The following is a 26,184-nucleotide window of genomic DNA, read 5'->3' as shown; positions in this document are numbered from 1 at the left end:
AAAGTCGCAAGTGCATGAAAATTTGTAATGGTGAATTTAGTCTACATGTCTCAAAGGGTGGTACTTTTAAAAGTGACCGTTTGATTATATCATTAAAAAACGTATGTTTTTGCATGCCTATGGGCAAGTTGCTTAAAAAGTCTGAGATTGCTTGGTTCCTGACCTCAAGAACCTTACAGCTTAGGTGTAGAGACAACACATGTATATATTTACAGATAATTAATGGCAAGTGAATAGGAAACCCTTTTAGAGTTCAGAGGAGTAAGGGAAAAATTTGGGCTGAGATAGTGAGCAACTGTCCTCCAACAGGAGTAGGACTGGGGCTGGACCTTGAAGAATGGTTGTATTTTGAGAAGGTATTTTGGGTGATGGAAGTAATGGGAGTAAAATCACTGAAGCAAGAGAGCAAAAGGCAAATTATGGGTATTAAAAATGGGACAGTTGGCTGGGAGTCCCTGTGGAAGGCGAGGAAGGGTAGGAGTTGGTAAGTCTGGTGAGTTGAATACAGGTTATAATAAGCTTTAAAGTCCTGGCTAAGGAATTTGGAATTTTTATTGAAGCCAGTGAGAAACTATGGTTTTTGTTTAATTTTAGTTTTGTTTTCTTATTTTTCATTCTTTACATTCCTTGAATTACATAAGTTGTATATGTTCTCTGAATTCAACAATACAAAATAACCCAATGTAAAACTTATAACTTCATCTTCTCTATTCTTACTGATTTAATACAAATAATAGGTGTTTTTCTTTCCATACTTTTTCTTTTGTTTGTACAAACATGTAAAGTATGTATTTGGGGGAAGTTGTATATTTTTTCCTTTTTAAAATTTTGTTGTTTTACTTAATAATTATCCTTCCTCATGGATACTCTTTCAAGTCATTAATTAATTCTGAATAATATTTAATAGAATTTGATTTCTATTACGATATGTATCATAGTATATAGTAGCTATACCATAATTCTTTCAATCATTTCCTTATTGATGAACATTCAGTTTGTTTTTAGTTTTTTTGCTATTATAATACTGTAACAAATATCCTTGTTACATACATCTTTAAATGCTAGTATTTTTCTTTTGTTAGATTAAAAATCCTAGAAATAATTCTTGAGCCACAGGGCATTATGTCTATTCAAATTTTTAAGATAAATACTAGCATATTACTTCCCAAAAGATTATAGTAATTTCCATTCATGGACATTTTGTGGGGGTACTCATATATTCACCAACATGGAATGTTATCAGTCTTTTGATTTTTACCAACTTGGACTGATAGCAGAATGGCTTGATTTGTTTTGCATTTCTCTGACTACTTCTAAGGTTGAGCATCTCTTCCTTTCCTTCTTAGCCTTTTCCATTTCCTTTTCTGTGATTTCCTGTTTATAAATTTTGCCAGTTTTTCTTTTGTGATGTTTCTCTTTTTCTTATGAATGTAAGAAATTTTTGTACATTAATAATTGTTGACCCTTGTTATACGTGTTGACAAGTCTTTCCTACAATCCAAGTGTCTTTGTTTAATTTTGTTCATTTTGGTTATTTTCCATCCTATTGACCTTTTCAACTATTGTGTGATTATAGCCACAATTTTCCTCTTCTGAACATTCTTTCTTACTTACTAAGACTTCCCTACTCCAAGCTCCCTCCCCTACTCTGTGTCTTTGCTCTGAGGTTCTACAACTATGTTTTCTCTTTACATCATCCGAAATGGAGGTTTTAGAAAAACAACACAGGACTGAATCACAAAAGAGAAACTTCACTACAAACATACTGAAAGATGTTTTTCCCGAGTCTTTTCTCCCATTCTTGAATGTTACTTATGGAAGCTTAAATACGATGTTTTCCCTTTCATTGACACAGTCTTAATCTTTCTCAGAAACAGGCACAAAGTTACCAAACTCAACTCAGCGGTAAAAAGCAGTGCTCAGAAGACAGCAGCTCGGAAGATCCTAGGTTGATGAGCGACCCAGATCACAGTTGCGAAGCCAGTGAAAGAGATGAGTTCATTATTGAAAAACTAAAGTCAGCTGTGAGTGAAATAGCATTAAGCAGGAATAAGTTACAAGATGAAAATCAGAAGCTCTTACAGGAACTGAAGATGTACCAAAGACAGTGCCAGGTGATTCTTTATTTTACAACTGATCCTGCCCACAAGTTGTAGAAATCGTGACTGAACTGGTATATAGATTAGAAAGCTAATTTTCTATGCCATGTGTCAATTCTGTTCCTAGTTCTTCTTAGTAATTCTCACTTGATAGTAAATTCTGTAATCCCATAGATGCTTTTCCCCACCAAAGTCAACATGAGTCCTCCAGTAGTACAGAACGATGGCGTTACCGGGACAGAAGAGCGCTCGCTCATAGACCCCTGTGCCTAGCACCGTGGCCCTCTGGCCACACGCTGCCCTGTGCCTCCCTGACTTGCAGGAATCCTGGGTTGGAGATCCAGGAGACCAGTAAAAGGTCAACACTCTAATTACCTCAATGAGAGGCATGGAGGTCACTCCCTGGGATTTATCACTGTTCACTTTATCATAATATTTACCAAGTAGTCTGGAGTTTGGGGTTTTTTTTTTGTTTGTTTGTTCTGAAGTAATTTCTATATTGGCAGATGTGATTGCTGGTTTTTCTGAGCATAAATTTTCGTCTTAACCCAGCAGTCTTTTCTGTCTCTTCCTCCCTCCCTCCTTCCCTTTCTTCCTTTCTCTGTTCTTTTTTCCTTCCTTCCTTTCTCTCTTTCTTCTCTCTTTCTTTCTTGTCTACTTCTGCATCACTAAGAAAGTAATAGAGCATTCATCAAAATTGTTCATTACCAATTTCTTTACTAAATATATATTTCTTATTCATGGATATCCCAGTTAGTTGACAGATTCTATAGTTTTATCCCCCGTTTTGGTCTTATCTCCCCCCTACAAGCATTTGGCCTTTTTCTACCAGCTCAAGCATGTCTGCTGGCCCATTCTTAGTCCCACTCCATCCCTTCCTCACGCTGAGATATATACTCTGGAGGTCACTACCTGAGCAAACCTCCATTTCTCTAAGATATTCCTCAGGATCTTCTACCACTTAAATTCCCAAGGTCATTTTTTAGTCTTGGACCAACTCCTCATTTCCCCATCCTGCCACATTATATATGGGATTCGTTCTTTTATTTCTTTCTCTACCAGCATCTACTCCTCCATTTCTTCTTTCTCCGTGTCTATAGGGGGGCTGAACACGAGGCTCCTGGCTTCTCCTCTTCCATGGTATTTCTAAGAGAAGGACATCTCCTCCATCCCCAAATCCAGCTTTGTTTGGGGCAGGGGGTGGGGCAGGGGTGTGATTCTAATACAAATCATCATATAGATGTAAACAAACAAAGCGAACAAACCACAGATCCTAAGCCCTGAACAAGCCACAAATTGTCTAGAAATAGGGGTGGTACCAACGGTGTTTTCTCCAGCTTTGCTATACCATAAATCAGACTAGCCCTTCCTCTTCTACTCGAGAGGCTGTCAGGTGGCTTCTGGTGTTCAGTTTGCCCATCAGCCCACCGGTCCTGACTGAGGGGTTTGCAGGACCTCTACTTCTGAGGCCATTTTCTCTCAGGGGCTCCCTTCTCAATCTCCCTGGGCAATTGGTCAGGCCTCTGGCTCTTATCTCAAGACATTCTGCAGCTGTCTTTGTACTGCTAGAGTCTGCACCAGGATCACAGTCAGTAAGTCAGGAGAGTATATTTGTGGGTAGTTCCCAAATATTCTCCCCTGGACTTTAGATCCTCCAGCACAGACTGAGGAGTCAGTCTTTTGTCCCTTTTTGAGGTCTTTTTGGTTCTGGTCCCCAGAAATCTATTTTCTGTTCTGTTCTCTTTCGTTTTCCCTAACGTATTTCATGAGTGAGCCCAGTTATGGAGTCTGCTTGTATGCTTCAGTGAGGTTCAACTTCTCCAATAACATCAGTTCCTCTTAATCTCGCCAAAAAAATTTTGTCTGGACCTATTATAGCATCCAAGAACATTCTCTGTTATAGGCTGAGGTTCAGCCTTCAGTTCTTGGGCTCACTTGGAAAATAGAAATGGCTACTCTCACCCTGGATTCTAGAAACAGCCTCTGTTCTCCTTCCTTGGCAGCATGACTGACCTTCTCTATAATGCTTTCCTTGACTAGCCCCACCTTTCTCCTTCTCAGAATTTCATCTGTTATATTTTTCCAGGAAGGGAGTTGAAGAATCTGGTTAAAAGAAAGAATGTTGCAGATAGAGGAAGAATGTACATTGAGAAACATTAATAAATTCACATTCTCAGCTCAGACTATAATCTCTTCCCTCTCTCCAAGTGAATGACTTATATGGACACTTCTCACACTGACACTCCTATTGACAAGAAGGGAGAAGGTGCAACCAGAGAATCTGAACGTGTAGCAGGAAGTTAGAGACCTTGGACCACCTAATGCTCAAGGCCTCCCTGTCCTTTGGGAGATGTGTCCTTTGGGAATAAATCAACTCTCTTGACCCAAGTTCAGCAGGGTATGACTCAGCCTTCTGCCCAAGAGCTCTACAGACTTCTCAGGACTTACATACATGCACTCCTGAGAAGGCTCCATAGCTCATCCGGGCTAAGGAAAGGCCATGTTATCCACTTTCACTTTTCCTGATATATATGTATATTAGCATACATAATGATTTACCAATGTTCCTGAATATATAACTAACAAAATAAAAGCCCAGCCACTCATAAAAGTCAATCAATTGTGAAATAATTCATATTGATATTTATACCAAAGGTTATAAAATAACAGTATTAGTTGTCCCCAATCGTTATGACTTTCCTTTAAATCAGTGATTCTCTAGTGGAGTGATTTTGCTTCCCAAGTGACACCTGGTGATACTTGGATATATCTGTGGATGTCATAATGGGGTAGAGGGATGCTATTGGCATCTAGTGTGTAGAGGCCTGATACACTACATCCAATAATGCACAAGATAAACCCCACAACAAAGAATTATCCAGAACAAAGTATAGATAGTGCTGAGGTTGAGAAAACTTGATTTAAATTTTGAAATGTTTCTTTTTCTCATATTCTTCATGAGGAATTTTCTACTCTATTTTATGATCTTTTTCATAGTTAATGATACATTTTAATATGACCCTTATTTATCTTTATTTCTATGCCAATTTCTATGAGACAATTTGCCAAAGTTATTTTTATAGATTTTTGTTCACTAAACAAATAATTTAGTTATCCTTAGGTCTAGGGACATTATTAAGTTTAAACCAAGAATCTCCATTTTGTATTTCACAAAAGAATCACATGTATTAAAAAACCAAATTATTCTGGAGTATGCTTAACATATGAAGGTATGTTAAAGCTTTAAGTGAAAAAGATCTTTGAGAAGTAATTTGGTTCAAAAACTTGAAGGTAGCTAACAGATCAGATTTCTATGCCCAAGAAAACACTACTTGTTTTTGATGTCTTTAGAAGACAAATGCTGAAAATAATGCTTTTATTTACCCTTTTCTTTATTTCTAAATTTGATCTAGGTTTCATTCTCTTGCTTTAAAACAAATACGAAATAAGAAGGTTTTTTTTTTTGTTTTTTGTTTTTTGTTTTTTTTTTACTATTTTTTATTTACTATTTGGTAGCTGGTTTGAAGGTTTAAAAAGCACTGCTCTCAAACCGTTAGGCAAATATCTAACTAAACAGATGAGCCTTAAACTTGTTTTACAAAATTCATATTTTACCAAATGGGAATAATTAGAGGTAAATAATCACTTAACCAGTGCATATATTTAGAAAGAAGTTTCTCTTCTCTTTTTGCAAACCTGTCATGTGACAGTGTTCCACATCTCACACATGAATTTAGAAAGACAACCATTTCAATTTGAATTACTGTCACTTATAGTATATACAATTCTCTTTAGTTTACAACACACTTTAATGCCAGCTGCATCTGGCTTTTCACATGAATCACATCTCACTTGTCTTTCCACAACTTTGAAATGTGTCAGCATACATATTAATGCCATTGCACATATGTATTTACTATGCTATACTATGCTCACATTTTTAAAATATGTGGCATTTCCCATTAGAAGTTAATGACAAAAAGAAATTGTTGCATTTTTCTAATACCTATGCCCCCCCAAAACTGACCTTTTCTGTTGGCTTGTTAATGGATCCTTAAGGCACTAGAGCCACATTGTCCCACAGAAATACAATACAAGCCACAACTATCATTTACATTTTTCTAGTAATCACATTAAAAGAAGTCTTAAGACATAGATGAAATTAATACAGAATAGTGATATATTTTATTCAAACCAACATATATCTAAAGTATTAGCATTTCAGAGTGCCTGGGTGGCTCAGTGGTTAAAATATTATCATTTCAACATATAATCAACGTAAAAAGTTATTAATGAGATAATGAGATATTTTACATTTCTTTTCATACTAAGTCCTCAAAATCTGGTGTGTAGTTACACTTGCAACATACCTCACTTTGAAAGCCAAGTAGTCACTGGAAATACTTGATCTGTGTTTAGATGTCATAAAATTTACAGTTCAAAAAGTAGATTTACAGGGGCTCCTGGCTGGCTCATTTGGTAGAGGATGCCACTCTCGATCTTGAGGTTGTGAGTTCCAGCCCCACATCAGGGGTCACGTTTACTTAAGAAGAAAAAAAAAAAAGTAGATTTACATATCTAAGTTGTTCCAAACAATCTTGATAGTATTCTAGTCACTGAACCAAGTACCAAAGAGTCATTTTCCTAAATATTTGCGTCCACAGTGACAAATAATTAATTTGGATTTTATGCAAAAGCATGCCAATTTTAAAGCTACATCTAAGTTAAACAAATTCACTAATTCTGTGTCAACTCAGTATTATTGACATTGAATTCAAAGGGATATTGCATTAAGTCAAAAAACAACTCTCAATTTATCTGTATCAGCAAAGCTTCTTTTCTTATACTTTTGTAGTCAATTTACATAATTCTATTATAATTAAAGTCTTTTGCATATTCATCCATGCTAGAAAAACGTTTCAAATCATTATTATTGATGTATTTTATGAAAAGTTTCAATTTTGGGACGCCTGGGTGGGTCAGTTGGTTGGACAACTGCCTTCGGCCCAGGTCATGATCCCGGAGTCCCAGGATCGAGTCCCGCATCGGGCTCCCAGCTCCACGGGGAGTCTGCTTCTCTCTCTGCCCTTCTCCTCACTCATGCTCTCTCTCACTGTCTCTCTCTCAAATAAATAAATAAAATCTTTAAAAAAAAAAAAGAAAAGTTTCAATTTTGACATAAATTCTCTTACCTGGGTAGCTAGATCACAAATAAGCTTATTTTTCCCAAATATCAGTCTTATAGGTATTCTTTTCCAATAACAGTAAACAAATAAACTATTATTAGCACATTTTACTGAATTTTAATTAACTCTAGCCCATGGTGACTCTGCATTTCAATGGCCTGGAATTAAAGCCTTTTTATCCTCTCCTTTCCCCAAGTGAAGCTACTTGCCCACATGTAGCTTCAAGTGGTGGCAAATCTGCAAGTCAGGGAGCCCAGATGGTGCCTTCTTCAATTAGCCAAAGTAATGGATGACATATACATCAAATCAATTTGTTTTTCTACTTGTGAATCTATTGTTTCACATTTCTTTTGTTTATTTTGAAATTTCAGCCTCATCTGAAAAATCCTCACTGTTTGAAACAGGGGCTTTATTCAAACACATCTTTATCCAAACAAGTTTATTAGATCACCTGTTGGAATATATTTTTACTCTTATTTCCAAGTCAGCCAGGAACTTGTGGGGCTAACGTATTGCAGTGACGTCTTCCCACAAACGCAGGTCTCTAGGTCTCCCGGAAAATAATATAAATCTAAGGCTTTGGTTAAAAAAAAGTTTCATATGTCCTAGACTGTCTGCATAATTATATTTCTAGGCTCTGTGAATTTGGGGATAAGAATTAATGAATAAGGAAACATGCCCAAAGCATGTTTGTACATGAAATTTTATAGCAGTATTATGGCCAAAAAGAAGAAACATCAGATGTGCAGCAACTGACAAACTAAGAAACAAAATGTGGCATATTCATACAATTAAATAAAATCCCAATACCTGCTATAACATGGATGCACCTTGAAAGCGTTATGCTGAGTGCAAGAAGCCAGTGGCAGAGGCCACATATTATAGGACTCCATTTGTGTGAAATGTCCAGAATAAGCAATTCCATAGAGACAGAACATACATTCGTGGTTGCCAGGGACAAGGGGGAGGGAAAATGGGAAATGACTACGAATGGATATTGGGTTTATTTTGGTTGTGATAAAAATGTTCTGGAATTAGTGGTGATACCTGTGGAACTCTGTGAATATACTAAAGCCCACTGAATTATATAGTTTCAGTGGGTGAATTTTATGGTATGTGGATTATATTCAAATAAATTTGTTATTGAACCAATGATTTTTTAAAGATATCTGTAGTGTTTTCTACAGCCTTTAATTAGTAGGGGAACCTCCCACCTTCATAACACCCCAGCCCGTTTTAACCAGTAAGCTACAGTCTGTTCCATTAATTTTGCGTGAAACGAATTATTTTTGCATTTTGGATGTTCCAACTGGACTAGTAAACAAAGGAGCTGGATTTTTCTTTTCTAAAATCTGCCACTTTTGAGCTTTGTGAATGTGCACCAACTCTGACCTTTGATTTCCTCATCTACGAAAGTGGCAATGGAGCTGATGACCTGGGTCAGGTGTGCTTAATAAATATTAGTTTCCCTATATATGGGAGTAGACGGAACCTGATGATTTGAAAGAACTCTGCCATAACCTTTCTCCCAGAGAGCAGCCAACTACTGCTGGAGAAAATCACTCAACAGGTCACAGAATCTCAAATGAGTACTCAGCACTGCCAGGAATCCTCTTCTGCTGCTCCAGTCAGCAAATTCTCCCATTCTGATTGGCCGCATCAAACCTTCTCCACTCTTAAAAATCAATCCCATGGGCACACCTGGGTAACTCAGTCAGTTAAGCATCTGCCTTCAGCTCTGGTCATGATCCCAGGGTCCTGGGATCAAGCCCCACATCATGCTCCCTGCTCAGAGGGAAGTCTGCTTCTCCCCTCCCCCTCGGCCCCTTCCCCTGCTCCTGCGTGCGCTCTCTCTCTCTCTCTCAAATAAATAAATAAAATCTTTTAAAAAATCGCTCCAATGCCCCCACCTCCCCTTCTCCTTCTAGTGACATCTTTCTATTTCAAAAGAAAAATAGAAGCCAACGAGAACCACTGTCTTATCTCTCCATATTCAGAGGCACAGACTTCCATTCTACATTCCATCTTCCTTCCTTCCTTCTTTTTTTGTTTTAGGTGATTCCTCCACTTGGGCTTTGGGACTCACTCCACCCACCTTCCCAGGAACCGATGCCATTACAATTATTCCTCCTCTCTCCTACCTGAACCCTTCCCAGCAGCTTTTAATCTTGCTCAAACCTCTTAACAAAATAAAACACTGGATTCACTGGATTGTTGGACAGTAGTGGACCCACAGACCATGATTTATAACTCACTGTGTTGGCCAGCTTTGAAATTAGATTCTTCTTGGCTATTGTCTTTAAATTAGGAATTATTGGCATTAATCCAAATTGTACACATTAATATTTTATTCATACCTTTATGAATCTCTCAAACTCCCATACAGTGTGATCAGATTTGTGTGATTAATGATTACTCCTTATCCCTAGACTGTAAGCTCGCTGAGAACAGAGTCTATGTCTGTATCATCAGGGTTGAGCACATGATAAGGACTCAGCAAATATTCGTTGAGTAAATGAATGAATGAATGGAATTCTGTAAGACAGAGCCAACCAAGGACTCAATACCAGTTAATTGGAATTAAGCTGGTTCCTAGATGTTAAATATTTTAAATATATTATAATCATGATATCCAAATGTGAGCACTGGACCTCTTTGATGTTTTTATATAGGCCATGGAAGCAGGACTCTCAGAGGTGAAAAGTGAGTTACAGTCACGTGATGATCTCTTGAGAATCATAGAAATGGAACGATTGCAGCTGCACAGAGAATTATTAAAAATAGGAGAGTGCCAAAATATTCAAGAAAGTAAAAAAAGGTATATTCTTTATACTCAGCAGGCTGAGAGAAGCAGTTCAAGACACAGTGCTTGAATATCTTAAGAGTTTGAGATTTAAAATGAGAATTAAGTCTTTGTTTTGTATTAACATGCTGTTAATTACTGAATAATATTTGGTATTAAAAATAAAATCCATGATTATTTCATCTTCAAAATGAATATATTTACTTACCTAGAAAATTGTATCATATTCTTATTTAGGATACTTATGTAGCACAGTGAGTCAGACATTTTCTTAGAACTTTTGTTTTTCAGGACACTGTAAAGAGAATAGTATTAAGCTGATATTTAATTGCATATATTGATAAATAAGATTTATTCCATATTTTCAAATGTTTTTATTTTGATTGCCTATAAACCTGTTACTAACTTTTTCACTTGTAAATGTATTTCTTTTGGTCTCCATACTCAGTTCCACTAAGGGGGTTTTGTTAGAGCAGATTTTTTTCCTCTTTTAAAATCAGACAGCTATTGTATATTCCAGAACCACAAAGGAAATGGGACTGCTAAGGATAATGAAATATTTATACTTGTGAGTAGAAAGTCTGACTGTTCGAACCACTCACTGATGTTCTAATTCTCACTGGAACTTGAATCCTTCTCAAATCTGAAGGCTAATGATAGGATTTTAAAAACTGATAACCAAATGGTAAGGGATATTTTGCTGAAAGATGATTACCTGATTTTAAAGGCAATGATTCTTTGTTTAAAGTTGTGGGACTTGCTTGAATTTTTTTTGAATGGCAAATTAACTTCCTAAAAATGACCTATTATGTGTCTCACCAAAGATAGTAGAATGCCTATTAGCCAGTCAGCGCTAGAGAGTACTGTATCTGCAAGCTATAGATTTCATCACTGATCATTAATAAATCTACTGGGAAAATATAGTGCATAAGGCACTGTTCCAGTGTGGTGAGTTGATGAGAAATGTCTTTGTACAAAGGATGTATATGCCTAAATACGTAAGAAATTTCCCAGAAGAGCAAACCTTTCACCCCCTGTGTAGCTGTGGTTTTATGGAAGAGCACTGTAGGTACTTTCTGTGGTGCTGTCCCACAAGGCAAGTGCTGAATTCCAGACCTCATCCACTTTCCTTCAGGGTATGATTTCATCTAAAATCTTGCAGTTATTCACATATTTGGCCAATACAATTCTTTTGTTATGCCTAATGCCATTCTCTGTTTAAGGTGGTATTTATTTTGGTCTCCAAACTGCAGCTTTCTTGTTTGGAAGGTATTCCTCAGTTCTAGTATTATTCTGAGATGTGATGGAAAGATAGATACTTATCTTTTCACAGCTTCCATTGTATTTCAGACTTTGGGCCTAGTCTTCTTAGCCTTCGTCTTTCCCATTGAAAGTTTCTCATGCTTTTGGTTTGTTCTTATATGAAGGTGATTCTAGCCTTTCTGTTGTTTCAGTTTCTTTCCTTTGGACTCTATTTTTCTTTCCAGTGGTATAAACATGAGGCAGCCCAGCCTCCTGGGTGTAGACACACAGTAGTTTTATACAAGTAGCATAGTAATGCTTTTTACTCATTTTCAGAACCTTTCTCAATAATGCTATGATTTTGTTAGCTTTTCCTTTTTCTTTAGCTACAGAAGCACCGTGGTATGATATGTTCTGAGAATTATTAAAAATAATCCCAACACTCCTACATAACAAATGATCATTCCTTTACATATTATGATTATTAGCATTTTATATTAGCATGATTACTGTTTTCTTCTTTGAACTTGTCCACATTGACCTTCAGTGTTTTTTCCAGTTGCTCAGTGAAATTTACAAGACCATCATGAGGGTGTCCCCCCCCCTCCGCCCCCGCCAATTCATTCAGCATTCCATTCCTTGAAATTGCTTTGGAAGAATTGAAAAATAGGAAATGTCATTTTTCGCCCCTTTCAAATAATAGCAAATAAGAAAAATTTAAGACTGATTCTGAAATAATGTTGGAAGAGAATATTGGATAAAATGTTCACAATATATTACTGAGTAGGAAACAAAAGGGGACTGAAAAATAATGTGTGCAGAACTTTCTAATTGTATGGGAAACATATACATTTATACCCACGTGCATAGAAGAAAGATGATAATATACACAAAAATGCCAATAATTCTTTTTCCCTGATGATATTATAGCAGCATATACTCTAATATCCTCTGTTTTCTACAGTTAACACATATATTTGATAATCAGAAGAAAGGCAATCCGGTCTAGATACAAGTACCTCAGGGATATCACTACAAACTTATACCTTTTAAAATATCCCTTTCTTTTCAGTATTTATATCAGGTATTTCTCTGTCATTGCTCAGATTCTGTTTTGTGTGGTTTAAGTTTGTGATGTATGGAGCCTTTTAAAAAGTTCTTTGGAAATCTGAACTTGTACTCCCTTACAGGTGGGTACGTTCCTCAAAACACCAGACTTGACTAGATTAGTCAAGCAACAGAAAGCATGCTACTGTCCTTGCCTGGCTATTTTTATTTTCTGTTTCAATGATTTTTTTCTTTTCATTTACCAACTTCCCTTATTTAGAAGTGAATCCAGTTGTACTTCTCCAAACCTCCTATAGAAATTGTACTTTTTATACTAGTTTCTGTGTTTCCCCTCTGGTATCCCTATGCGCTGGCAATTCCTTTTATAAATTAAGCAGCCAAAGAACAGATGTATTTGTGCTTTCTCTGGGTAGACTGTCAGATTTAGTCATTTTGGGTCACTTTTATGGAGTAGCTGCTCCCCTCAGACTTCTCTTGACATAGTTCCTTTCCATGATGTACAAGCTAGTTAGATGTGTTTCCTTTTTTTTAAAGGGGTTCCCAAGCTATTTTATTATAGAAAATAGTCTTCTTATATAAAAATCTTATCTACAAATGCAAACTCAGTATTCTGTCAATTTTCAAGGCATAATTGAAATTCCATATAATTGCTATCTTTTTTTTTTTCACTCAAACCATTTGCACTCAGTTAAATATGTAAATACTTATGGGATCTGAATGTATTAGAATTTGCAATCTGGAACTAGAAATTTTTCCAATAAACTAATAATCTATCTCTACAACCTACAGTAGTCTAAACTGACAGTATAATCGTGACAGTTTACCAAGTTAAGTTTAATTTTTATTCGCATTGTTCAATTTGTAGACTTGAATCATCTTATTCACCTTCTACTAAAGAACCAGAAAGGAAGAGGAAAGAGCTGTTTTCAGTGACCCTAGATCAACCAAATCATGAAAAAGAATTGAACAAGGTATGGGAAAAAATGGGCTTCATTCCTCCAGGCTGATCTGAAGTCCTTGAACACAAAAGGGGCAGGGGGACCTTCCTTCTCATTCCCTTCTTTTTCCTTTTATATTTTCCCCTAAGACAACAATCTACCAGGCTGCTAATTCCGACATTCTTCTGCATGATGCTATAAAAAACACAAACCTTAAGTCCTCACTGTGCCACTGGGAGACTATGACACTAGGCTCCATGACAAGTAGCTTATTGCAAGAAGTATGAGAGCCCAGACTCAGGCCTCCAACCATCTAGTAGGTACATAAGCTTGGGGAAGTTGCCTGGGCAAGTTGCCCATTTCTAGGATGAAGATGGAATGTGTAGTACCCGCCTCCTACAACTGTGATGCGGCTTAAAGGGGCTACTAATAATTCTGCTACTTAAATAGCAGTGTCCATGCACCAGGAGGGGCTCCGAGGGCCTAGCAAATCCCAGCTCATTGATTCCTCACAACAGTTTATAAAGTAGTATAACATCATCTTTTTGTACATTTGAGGACACTAAAGCACAGAGAAGTTGGGTAATTTCCCCCAATATTACACAGCCACCGGCAGCAGGGGTCAGATTCAGATCCAGGCAATCTGACTCCAGAGCCCATACCCTCCCCTTAAGTTAAAATCCATTTTTAAAATGCATGTAAAGTGCTTGGAACAGGGCCTGCCTAGCTCAGAGGAGGCGCTGAGTGAGTGGAGGCTTCCATTGTTATTGGTTACACCCACGTTTGTCACTGAGCACCTAAGCCATGCCAAGTGATCTGCCAATAACAAGCAACACAGGGATGATGAAGGCCTGAGCACTGTCCTCGAAGACCTTGTGGTTCTCAGCTCTCTACAAAAAGTATATTCTCTTCGCCCTCTAACAGAATCCAGGAGGGGCTTCCTTTCCAGGAGCTTATCATGGCTACTACCCATGTCTTTAGTCTTTAGTTTTGAACCATACCTAAATAGTCGATGTTATATGATAAAAGTAGGGAAAACCTTGGCATGGATTCAAATCATCATCTAGCCCAGGACAGCACCTGACTTACAAAAGTGAAAATAAATATTTGGAAAATAAGTGAATTAATATCAAGGTGAAGGTCTCCCATAATTGTGTAGGCTCATGCATTCAGTTGTCATTTGTATAAATTCAAAATACATTTATTGAGCATTGAGTAGGACTATGGCTATTCTGCTTGTTTCTGCAGGAACTACAGTGACGCAAAAGACAAATTCTGTCTCCCACAGAGTTGACCATCACTCTGTAGAAGAGGTGTTATGAACTAATGATCATTTTCCTTTTATTTTTCACATAATCCTATGAAACTGATTTCACTGTATTTAAACATATAACTTTAAAAAACTGCGTCTTTGCTGGTATCCCCAGTGAAGGCATTATGATACAAAGGTTGATTAAAGCCACCTAAAGTAGAGTTATACTATTCTTAACCTCATAGACTCAGTAACACTTTGAATAATAGGGATCTACTGACATTGCACAGTTTCAGTATGGAAGGAGAGAAGGCAAGGCACCAATTCTCTTCATAGGCTCTTTGGAGACCTCTAGATAATGCACTGCCGTGCGAGAAAGGTAACAAATGAATTGTGTATAAATAGCTAGAGCTCCCAGGAAGGGTTTGTGGAGAGCAATTTCATTCTCTTGTAATAAAAGCAACAAGAGCCATGTATTATGAATCCTGCAAGTGTTTTCTTTCTTTCTCTTTTTTCAGTGTAGAACTATTTTTGTCATGGACTTCGTGATAAAATTGACATTTTTAATAAAGCCAAAAGTCATTTAGAGCTCGGTAAATTAATCTCATTTAGAGGGAAGCTCTGCAGCAGAGCATGTTGTTTTAATATCTGAATGCTCTGAAAATAATAAAAACAGTTTACCCTTTTTTCCTAATAGTATATTCTTTTTTTTTTTTTTTGTATTCTGAAAGTTCCATTTTGAGAAAACATGTTAACTACACAACAGGGATGCCATTAGCAAAATCCAAACTGGGACAAACCACACAAAGAACCCCGTGGTTTCATCAAATAAATTGTAAAGAAAAAAAAATTGGATAGAGAAGATTGGAAATGAAAGGAGATGTTTCACACTGTCCTCAGGGTGAGGATATCTGTACTCCTCTCTCCTCTTCTCTTTTGCTCTTAGGAGCTGGATAACTTAGGCCCAGTCCATTCCCTTCCTTGGGAGTCTTTTTTTCCCCTCTCCATCTGTTCAGTGATGGGGTTGGGGTTGGACTGTGAGACTCCTAAGGTCATATCCGAATCTGAAATTCTTTTTCTTTTTTTTTTTTTTAAGGGGTAGGGGGAGAGGGAGAGAGAGAATTTAAGCAGGCTTCACACCCAGTGCAGAGCCCAACATGAGGCTCAATCTCACAACCCTGAGATCATGACCTGAGCAAAATCAAGAGTCAGATGCTTAACTGAGTGAACCTCCAATGTACACCCCCAACTCTGAAATTCTAAGAATGTTAATAATAAACATAGAATCCCACATGAGGGTTTGGTGGTATAGAACTGAGGACAGATCAGGTTTTCCTTCTGGACATGCATCCTTTCCACATTAGGTCATCCCATGCTAGCTTTTCCACTGTGTGAACAACCTTTCAGGGTTCAGCTCCCAGGGGTTACATAGCACCGTGGGTAAGGTCTTGGAATCAGACTTCCTGTCAGCAGGAATAGGACTTAGAAAGGTTACGTACTTAACTTCTCATTCCACAAACTAGAGAACTGTTGCAGGAATTAAATGAAATGATGTATATAGACTAGAACACACACAAACACAAAACAAGGGGCTTTATAAAGATATGAGCCAGTCCTCATATTTAGATCACAATTCGAATAAACAAAAAACATTCATTACAGTCCTGACACATTTTTAAATTTGAATACTTCCTGGATATTTGATGATATTGAGGAATTGCTAATATTTTTAAGATATTGATATTCTGGCTATGTTTAAAAAAAGAGAAAGAGAGAGAAAGAGAGTGCCCTTATTCTTTTACAGATAGATCCTGAAACCTTTAAAGATGAAATGAAAAAAAAAATCAATTTTAGAATTAAGTGCCCTGGAGAAATTCATATAAATCTTTGTGGATGGGCTCCATTAAGCTCTCCAGCCTTATTTCTCACAACACGTCGAGTCTCGGCCACCCCAGGCTCCTTTTGCTTCACTGGGCATGCGTTTCTCCACAAACCCCGACCTCTGCCTGTCTTCCCTGCACTCTTTGCCTGGGGCCCTTCTCCATCCCTGCCTTCCATCTGGCTTCCATTCATCCTTCAGTATTTGTCTGATGTCCCCTCCTCCAGGAAGCCCATCCTGATATCCCCAGCCTGGGTTAAGCATCCCTCTACTGCATACTGCTGATGTGGATTGCTACTCTGTGTTGTAACTATTGATTTTTTTCCCACAAGGGACTATGATTTTCATGAGATTGGCAACTATGTACTTTATCTCCAAATCTCAAGAATGAGAGACAGTGAATGATTTCTAGAAAGGTGGTAAGAGGCTGGACCAAGACAGTAGTAGTAGAAATGGAGAGCGGAGGAGCAGTTTAGAGGTGAAGTGTGAGGGACAGAACTTGCTGCCTGACTGCATTTGGTAGGACAAGGGTGGGGAGGAGCCCAGGGTAATCCGGAGGTTGCTGACAGGGAAGGCCTAACTATGGTTGACAACAAGAGACTCCACCTGTTTAAGGGGAGGAGGTAATGCATTTTCATAGACACATTAAGTTTGAAATTTATTATAATGTGATTCTGAAAAACATAGTGTTTAGACACACAAGGTACACATAATTTAGTCAAAAAGGCACTGAATTTAAAGCTCAGAGTCCTAGGTTCTAGTCCCAGCTCTGTTGGTTAATAGCTTTGTGACCTTGAACAAGTCACTTAATCTTTCTAGGCCAATTTTTTCTCCCTAAAAACATGGTTGGTTCATCTGCCTCTGCGTAGTGGGTCCAAGGCTCTTCTACCAAGCATTCCTCAGTGGTCATTTGATGGGTATCAAGTTAAGTTCTAGAACAGTATCTATAGTTGACAGCAAGGAATTATACACTTAAATTTTTAAGAGGGTAGATCCCATGTTAAGTGCTCTTAACACACACACACACACACACACACACAAATCTAAAGCAAAAAAGGAACACGGGAAACTTCTGGAGGTAATGGGTATGATTATTGTATTGATTGTGATGATAGTAACATGAGTGTATGTCCAAACTCACCAAATTGTATATAATAATTACGTGCAGGTTTTGTATTCTAATTAGACCTCAGTTATGCTGGGAGGTAAGTGCTTGATAATATTTTCTTCACCTTCCTGTCAAAGTAGTTATCTAAGTAGCATTGGTAGTAAGTGATGACTTGCATACAATAGAAACTAGAAGTGAACAACAGAATTTTGAACTTGAAAGGAAAAAAAGTAAATGAGTCATTTATTGTAAGTATCTCTTTAATTCAGCATTGATCGGAAAAGGAGGGTAAAGTGGGGTCTGCCAAAGGTTTAAGATAGGACAGGAAGGCTGAACATAGCTAACAAAAGCCTTAAGTTGCTTGATAAAGAAAAAGACTTGTTAATATTTGCCGCAATGTCTCTACTGCAGATAAGAAGGCAACTCTATCAGGAGGAAGAGGACCATGGCTCTGAGCAGGAAAGAATGAGGAACGAAATCTCTGACCTAACTGAGGAGCTTCATCAGAAGGAGATCACTATAGCAACTATCATGAAGAAAGCTGCCCTTCTGGAAAGACAGTTAAAAATGGAGTTAGAAATCAAAGAAAAAATGTTAGCAAAACAACAGGTACACAAGCAGGCTGGACAGCCCTCATCCGGGTCACTGTCTTGCCCAGTGGAGACCCTGGTTTTCCTCGAGGACCAACACAACACTGTGTTTCTCAGTATTGTGTCTGAGACTAGCATCACGGAAATGCTTGGTAGAGCCCCCTGAAACCTTTGCAAAATATCGCAAAGTGTCATCAAAACAGATCCAGGGCTAAAGTGACAACAGAAGATAATTGCACTGAATCTCATCCTAACCTTTCCTTGTGACACATATCTTGATCACCTCCCACAGAACACTCCAGTCAAAGATTTCTTCCTGAATCTGTGTCCTGTAGTTCCATTAATATTTTTGTCTTTAAAAAAAAAAAGCCTCTATTCCAGGTTTTTGTGGATACTTCTCACCCCCATTTTATGTATTTATTTTGGGGTTTTGGTTTTTTTTAAGGTTTTCTTTATTAGAGCATGAAAGCAGGTTAAGGGGCAGAGGGAGAAGTAGGCTCCCCACTGAGCAGGAAGCCCAATGTGGGGCTTGATCCCAGGACTCTGGGATCATGACCTGAGCTGAAGGCAGACACTTAACTGACTGAGCTACCCAGGTACCCCATATCTTGGGGTTTTAAAAAAGGATGTTGAAACATGAAAATTAGTCCATATTTACTGAACATTGACTCAATGCACAGCATGGTTCATGGTAAAAAAAAGAAAATCAGCAATTATACCATTCTACTGCAAATAACTTCAAAGCCCACCCTCCCTCCCTTCCTTCTATTTCTTTTGAAATGCCCTCAATCCCATACTCATCATTAAATTGGTGACTTGTTAGTTAAAGCTAGGGTTTATCTGTTGTTGTTGTTTTTTTTTACCCCAAATCGAGAGGCTTTGAAAGTACCATTCAGTAACTTTCTAGGCATTTGAGGGTCACTTCATCAATAAGATGGCTATTTAAATCCTGTGTATTATAAAAATGAGAGTTGGCCCTTGTCCAATTATAAATCTTAAACTGTGATTAATTTGTACAGTACACAGGAACACAGCATAGATGGGATAATAGCATTGGTTGTACCTGTACAGGAAAAGATATTGAAAACTGTTAGCAGTGATCTGGGTAGCTGGATTATGGATGATTCTCATTTTATTCTTTATACTTTTCTATGTTCTTAGTTTTTTGTTAGGGAGAACATATTTTGTAATCTATGAAAGTAAATTATTTAAAGGGGAGTGTTTTATATAGAAATGAGACCTATTGAATAAAAGAGCAGATACTATGTCTCAGTGCTGTCAAGTAGAAGAAATCAGGGAAGAAGAAATACATTAGACAAAATGAAGTAGTCACCCCCCCCAAAAAAAGAGGGTAGTTTGGCAGAAATATTAGAACAAAATTAAACATAAAAATCATGTTTGCATATTGTAAAAATTAATTACGTAGTGAAGAATTCCATGGGCAGCATTATTGGAGCATGTTTTTAAATTGTGATTTTTCTGGTGCTAATTTGCATACAGTAGAAAATAGAAGTGAGAAATGGAATTTTGGAATTGGAAAGAAAAAAGTAAATGAGTCATTATTGTCGGTATATGTTTTTAATTTAGCATTGATCAGCAAAGGAGGGTTAAGTGAAGGCTGCCAAAAAGAGAACGGAATGCAAATACTGATTTGGGATGATCATGCCTAATCAGTGTTTGTCTTCACTACACTCAGAAAACATTTAGGTTAATAAAATTAATTTTGATAAAATTGTGGAAATTTTATTATATATTTTACACTCACTTTTACCTACCGATCTGTTTTCAGGTCTCAGATGTGAGATATAAAGCTGTCCGAACGGAAAACACACACCTGAAAGGAATGATGGGAGATTTAGATCCTGGACGGTACATGGTAATAACGCTGAAATCATCCAGTAAATCGAACCGAGAGATTACATAGTCGGTCAGGATTTACCCAGACCTTATTTACTGAGCACCTCCTATGTGTCAGGCACACAGGAGTTGGGCCGCAAATTATCTGGCACTTGGATTGAACTTACTTTTATCCTCGGGCTAGAACATTTGAATTTCAAGTTTTCTCCTGTGTTCTTTTCTTGGATTGGGCTAAATTCTGATCCTTTCCTCCAACATGCTCCTCGCTTGCTTTTGTTCCTGCCATTATCTCTAAAATCCTCCATCCAACATGGCCTGACTCACGTGTCAGCCTTAGCCTTGATGAAGCCGCCCCTGAAACCCCAGTCAGAGTGAACTGGTCCATCCACACTTGATCTGTATTTTCATCTCACTCGTTTGGTAGCCTGTCACTTCCCGGCTGAATGGTAAGCAGGGACCATGTTTTATTCATGTCTGTCACACCAGCACCTCACAATGTCAGGGGGTATAGTAAGGGCTCATTGAATGTTGATTCAGTAAAAGGGAGGATGAACAAATGAATGACCGAGGACTGACCTTGTGGTTTGAAGCATCGCTCTATCGATTAACACAGGGCTGCCTAAGCAGGCTCCGTGCCTTTCATTTTTGTTCATTATACCCGTTGACGGTTTGTTTTTAGATGTAAATAGGAGAACTTGCATTTATCGAACTAAGGAAATACCACCATTACTTGTTTAGCATGTATTTGCTCTCAGAGAAAATCCTGAAATAATTTTCCTGTCATTGAGAGAATGAAAAGGATCAAAGATGAGCATGGTCGGCTGATTCGGTTTCCTTGGCTATGACAGGAGGAAGCTGGAGCAGGGCTTCTCCCTGATACTGTACTTCTGTGAGAATAGGTACTCCTTCCCATGTTGGTAAGAGTTTAGCATCAGAGAGTTAGAAGCATTCTGCAAGCATGCTGCCTTCTTTGGCCCTGGTGACAGATTCTGTGATTGGATGACAGATGAATAAAAAGGAAAGTATATATGTTTCCCTATCTGTTCCATAAAATCCACATGATATTTTGGAATCTTATTTCTAAATTCTTGACACACAAAAATTTAAATTAGGTCCTGCCCCCATGAGTATCTTTTTTCCCCCCTCTCACAAAATGTTTTTTGTGTTATTTTTCTTTTTATTTCAAACTAAATGCTTTTCAGTGTGAATTCTGCGTCATCACAACCCACACTGAGCCTGTTTCGTACTGACTTGTATAGGCATTTGGCTTTCTTCGTTGATTTTTTTTTTTTTTCCCCAAGGAAGAAAGCACATAAAGATATGTAAAGAAGAAGCTGATTATCCCGCTCCTATCCCCAGTCCCAGGTCTGGCTGCAGAGAGAGCCAGTGCTAGCAAGCCAGTATGTAGCATTCTATAACTTTTTCTTGCTCCTGCACACATATAGAAGGGATGAGCTGAGTGTCCCTCTCCAGAAATAAGTGTGTAATAAGTACATTATTCTAAACTTCTTTTAACTGTATGTTATGGACATCTCTATAAGACAGAAAGAAAGCATCTTTTTTCCCCTCATTTCTTAATTAATATATACTCATGTAGTATATATATAATTTTTAATAAATTGAACTACAACTTACACACTAGTGATTTTCACGCAGTCTCTTTTTTCTTGCTTCTCCCCTTCTCCTTTGCTGTGTTTCTCCACCCACCTCATACCCCCATCCATCAGGTGACACAGGTGAAACCATTTGGTGTGTATCATTTTGTACTTTTTTCTGTCTAATAATTCATGTGTGTGTGTGTGTGTGTACATATAGGTATGTAGTCATAAACCTACTTGGGGGTTTTAACGTTTTTTAAAAGTTGGATTACATTTTGCACACTTCTCTGTCTTGTTTTTGTTCGCTCAGCAATATGCTTTGCAAATCCTTATGCATCAACTGGTTTAGATCTATTTCATTTTGCATAATGGCTTAGTAATATCCCATGATGTGAATATATCAAAATTTATTCAACCATTTTTCAGAATCAATCCATTTGAAATTAATTCAACTCTTTTTGGATTTTTGCACAAATAAACAATACTATGTACAACATCCTCATACATATATCTTGGAGCAGCTTCCTAAGAATGGAATTACTGGGGGCGCCTGGATGGGTCAGTTACACATTCAACTTGATTCCAGCTCACGTCTTGATCTCAGGGTCCTGAGATAGAGCCCTGGGCTCTGCACTGGGCATGGAGCCTACTTAAGATTCTCTCTTTCCTTTTCCCTTTGTTCTCCCAACCTTCTCTCTCCTTTTCTTACAAAAAAAAAAAAAAAAGAATGGAATTGTTGAAAGAAAGCATAGGCATTTTTTAGAGAGAAAGGGAGAGAAAGCCGGTAGGCAGGAGGGGCAGAGGGAGAGAGAATCTGAAGCAGACTCTGTGCTGAGTGTGGAGCCTGTTGTAAGCCTTGATTCCATGACCCTGAGATCATGCCTGAGCCAAAACCAAGAATCAGCTGCTGAACTGACTGCACCACCCAGGTGCCCTGTATGTTTTAATTTTAAAACATTTGTTGTCAAATCCTATTTCTCCCATCTGTGTGTGTGCACCTTTTTCTTTCCTCCTCAGCAGCAAGAGGTGTTATTGCTCTTTTAAATTTTTGTCAGTCTGTTGGATGTAAAGTGATTTCTCAGTAGTACTTTAATTTCTATTACCCTGGATATAGGGAGTATATTTTTGTATATTTATTGGCAGTGTACTATGAATTATATTCTTTGCTCATTTTTCTGTTGGGATGTCTTTTTCTTGTCAGTTTATAATAGCATTTTCCTAAATTTATCTTATATAATTTATTTACATCTTTTTACCATACAAAAAGTTTTAAACTTTTATTTGTTGGGGCATCAGGGTGGCTCAGTTGTTTAAGCATCTGCATTCAGCCTTCAGCTGCCTTCAGCCCATGAACTCAAGATCCTGGGATCGAGCCTCACGTCAGGCTACCTGCTCAGTGGGGTACCTGTTTCTCCCTTTGCCTCTGCCTGCCATTTGCCCTGCTTGTGCTGTCTCTCTCCTCTCTCTCTGTCAAATAAATAAATAAAACCTTAAAAAAAAAAACAACTTTTATCTGTCAGACACTTGTATCTTTTTGTTTATACCTTCTGCATATCCATCCTGGAATAACAAGGGTCTTCCAACTTCTAGACAGTATACACTGTTTTTTAGAGTATCTTCAATGAATTTTACATTTTTTCATCTAAGTCTTTAATCTATATGAATTATAATTTTGCATATGATATAAAACAAGAACCCAATTTAAATTTTTATAGGAAAGTTAAGTTCAATTTATCCAGTTTCTCCAGATAATTTCCTGTTGGGTTTTATTTGGAATAAAAATAAATATACATATAACTTTGAAAGAATTAACACTTTTGGGACACCTGGGTGGCTCAGTCAGTTAAGTGGTTGCCTTTGGCTCAGGTCATGATTCCAGGGTCCTGCATCAGGCTCCTTACTCAGTGGGGAGCCTGCTTCTCCCTTTGCCTACTGCTTTCCCTGCTTCTGCTCACTGTCTGTCTGTCTCTCTCTCTCTGTGACAAATAAAATCTTAAAAAAAGGAATTGACATTTTTATGATAGTAAGTTTTCTCATCCAAGAATATGACATCGGTCTCCATTTGTTCATATCTCAGTTTATGCGCTTCAATAAGAGCTTACAATTTTGTTTGTATAGGTTCGTGCCTTCCTTTTAAAATTTATGCTCAGGTGTTATATAATTCTTGCCACTCTTCTAAGTGGAATATTTTTCTTTTTTCCTTTAAGAACTTATTGCTAATGTAGCAAAAAAGTCAAATTGTCTTTTAATTCTAGTGGGAAGTTTCTTGGGTTTTTTGAGATATACAATCATTTCAACGAAAATAGTAATTTCAACTCTTTTTCTTTACTGTTCATATCAGTTCTTTTTTATCATACTGCATTTGCTAAAACCAAGAGAATATGAAATAATGATAGTGATTGCTGACAAACTAATTTCTGATTTCAGATGAAATTGTTTTAGAGTGCTACTGTTTAGAATAATATTTGTTCTTGGGGGGCGTCTGGGTGGCTCAGTGGGTTAAAGCCTCTGCCTTCTGCTCAGGTCATGATCTCAGGGTCCTGGGATTGAGTCCCCGCATCAGGCTCTCTGCTCAGCAGGGAGCCTACTTCCCCCTCCCTCTCTCTCTACCTGCCTCTCTGCCTACTTGTGATCTCTGTCTGTCAAATAAAATAATAAAAAAAATAATATTTGTTCTTGGGTTATGGTCTTAACTCTTTTTATTCCTAGTTTTACTCAGAGTTTTTAAAATTTGCTCCTGGCTTTTGCCAAACACCTTTTCAGCATTTATGACATCATCTGGATTTTGTCTGTTAGTTTGTTGTTGTATATAATAGATTGACATATTTCCTGATATGACCCATCTTTGAATTTTTAGAATAAACCTTCTTGGTCATTGTGTTCATTTGCTAGGGCTACCATAACAAAGTACCACAAACCAGGTAACTTAGAACAATAGAAACTTCTTGTCATACGGTTCTGGAAATAGAAGCCCCAAATCAAGGTGTCAACAGGGCCATACTCCCTCTAAAACCTGTAGAGGATGGTTCTTCTTCACCTCTCGATAGCTTCTAGTGATTTTCCAGTGAGCTTTGGCAATCCTTGGCTTTAGATACACCATTCTGTCCTCTGTCCTCACAAGGCATCTTCCTTGTATTTCCCTTCACACAGCCTTTGTCTGTTTCTCCATATCATCTCCCCTCCATGCGTGTCCATCTCTGTGTCCAAATTTTCCCTTTTTGTAGAGTACCTGTCATATTGCATTAGGGCCCACCCTAGTGACCTCACTTTCACTTGATTGCCTACGTAAAAATCCTTTTCCCAAATAAGGCCACATCCTGAGGTACTAGGAATTAGGACTTCAACATACTTTTTTCTTTCTTTTTTTTTTTTTTTTTGGTGGAGGGACAAAATTCAACCCTTCAACCCCAAATAGCCCTATTCTAAGAATTTTGACATATTCCTGGATTCTGTGTGACAATATTCTCAATACTTTCAAAATAATTTCTAAATAAAATATTTTCTCCCATTCCATAGGTTGCCTTTTCCCTCTCTTGATTGTTTCCTTTGTTGTGCAAGAAGCTTTTTAGTTTGATGTAGTCCCACTTGTCTCTTTGCTTTTGTTGCCTGTGCTTTTGGTGTCATATACAACAAATCATTGCCAGAACCAATATCAGGTATCGGTTGCCCCTCTGCTTTCTTCTAGTTTTAGCTTCAAGTCTGATATTTATGTCTTCATTCCATTTCAAGTTAATTGTGAGTGGTAGAAGATAGAGGTCAGTATCATTCTTTTGCTTGTGAATATCTAGTCTTCCCAACATTTATTGAAGAGACTATACTTTCCCCACTGTGTGTTCTTAGTGCTTTTACTAAAGATTACTTGACCATACCATGTGGGTTTATTTCTGGTCCCTCTATTTTGTTCTCTATCGTATGCCTCAATCACCACAGAATGTCATTCATTCATTCATTCTTTCTTTCTGTGAATATTTATTGAATGCCTACTCTGTATCTGGTGGTATGGGAGTATGGTGAATAAGTCAGAAAAGATCCTTGAAGTCATGAAACTTAATATTAGTAGGAAACCATATATTACCAGATATAGACAGTTACCTGGATAATTGAACTAGAGAGTGATGGGAAAGCTCAGAATTCAGGGAGCCTGACAGGGATTACCTAACCCTGTTTGGGGAGCAATAAAGGGCGTCTGGGGAGCAGTCAGTCAGATGGATTGGTGGGAAAGAGTCCTGGTGAGAGAACAGAATGTGCAAAGGGCAGAGATGAGAAAGAGTCCGGGAACTTGGGAGAACTGGGAGATAACAAGGAGTTGCTACTCATTCCTTGGGTGCTTGTCACATACATGCCTTATAATCTGCCGGATGCTTTACACCTATCAGTGCCTGTAACCTTATAACAAGTATATGCTGGGAGTATGACGATCTCATTTCATAGAAAAAGGAGTGGAATCTTTAAGTGTTTAAGCAACTTGCCCAAGATCACATAGGTGGTAAGTTGGTTTGAATAACTCCAAATGCATGATACTAGTTGTTATTATATTCTGTGATTCTCTCTCTTTCTTCCTTTT

At 37.7% G+C, this 26,184-nt stretch overlaps 1 protein-coding gene across 3 annotated transcripts in view; it reads left to right on the top strand.

Moving 5' to 3' along the window:
• DEUP1 (deuterosome assembly protein 1) overlaps nt 1–26,184 on the top strand; it is an 82,977-nt gene that overhangs the window by 34,757 nt on the left and 22,036 nt on the right. For all 3 annotated transcript variants that reach the window (XM_032852820.1, XM_032852819.1, XM_032852818.1), the window contains exons 7-11: nt 1,872–2,114; nt 9,958–10,103; nt 13,264–13,369; nt 17,987–18,184; nt 19,955–20,041. In XM_032852820.1, coding sequence (XP_032708711.1) covers nt 1,872–2,114; nt 9,958–10,103; nt 13,264–13,369; nt 17,987–18,184; nt 19,955–20,041 — 780 coding nt within the window. The remainder of the gene's footprint in view (nt 1–1,871; nt 2,115–9,957; nt 10,104–13,263; nt 13,370–17,986; nt 18,185–19,954; nt 20,042–26,184) is intronic.

Source organism: Lontra canadensis, unplaced genomic scaffold, assembly GCF_010015895.1.
Source record: "Lontra canadensis isolate GAN:19392208 unplaced genomic scaffold, GSC_riverotter_1.0 scaffold7, whole genome shotgun sequence".
NCBI classification, from domain to species: domain Eukaryota; kingdom Metazoa; phylum Chordata; class Mammalia; order Carnivora; family Mustelidae; genus Lontra; species Lontra canadensis.
Note: the sequence above shows the minus strand (reverse complement) of the source record. Positions and strands in the feature narration are given on the sequence as shown.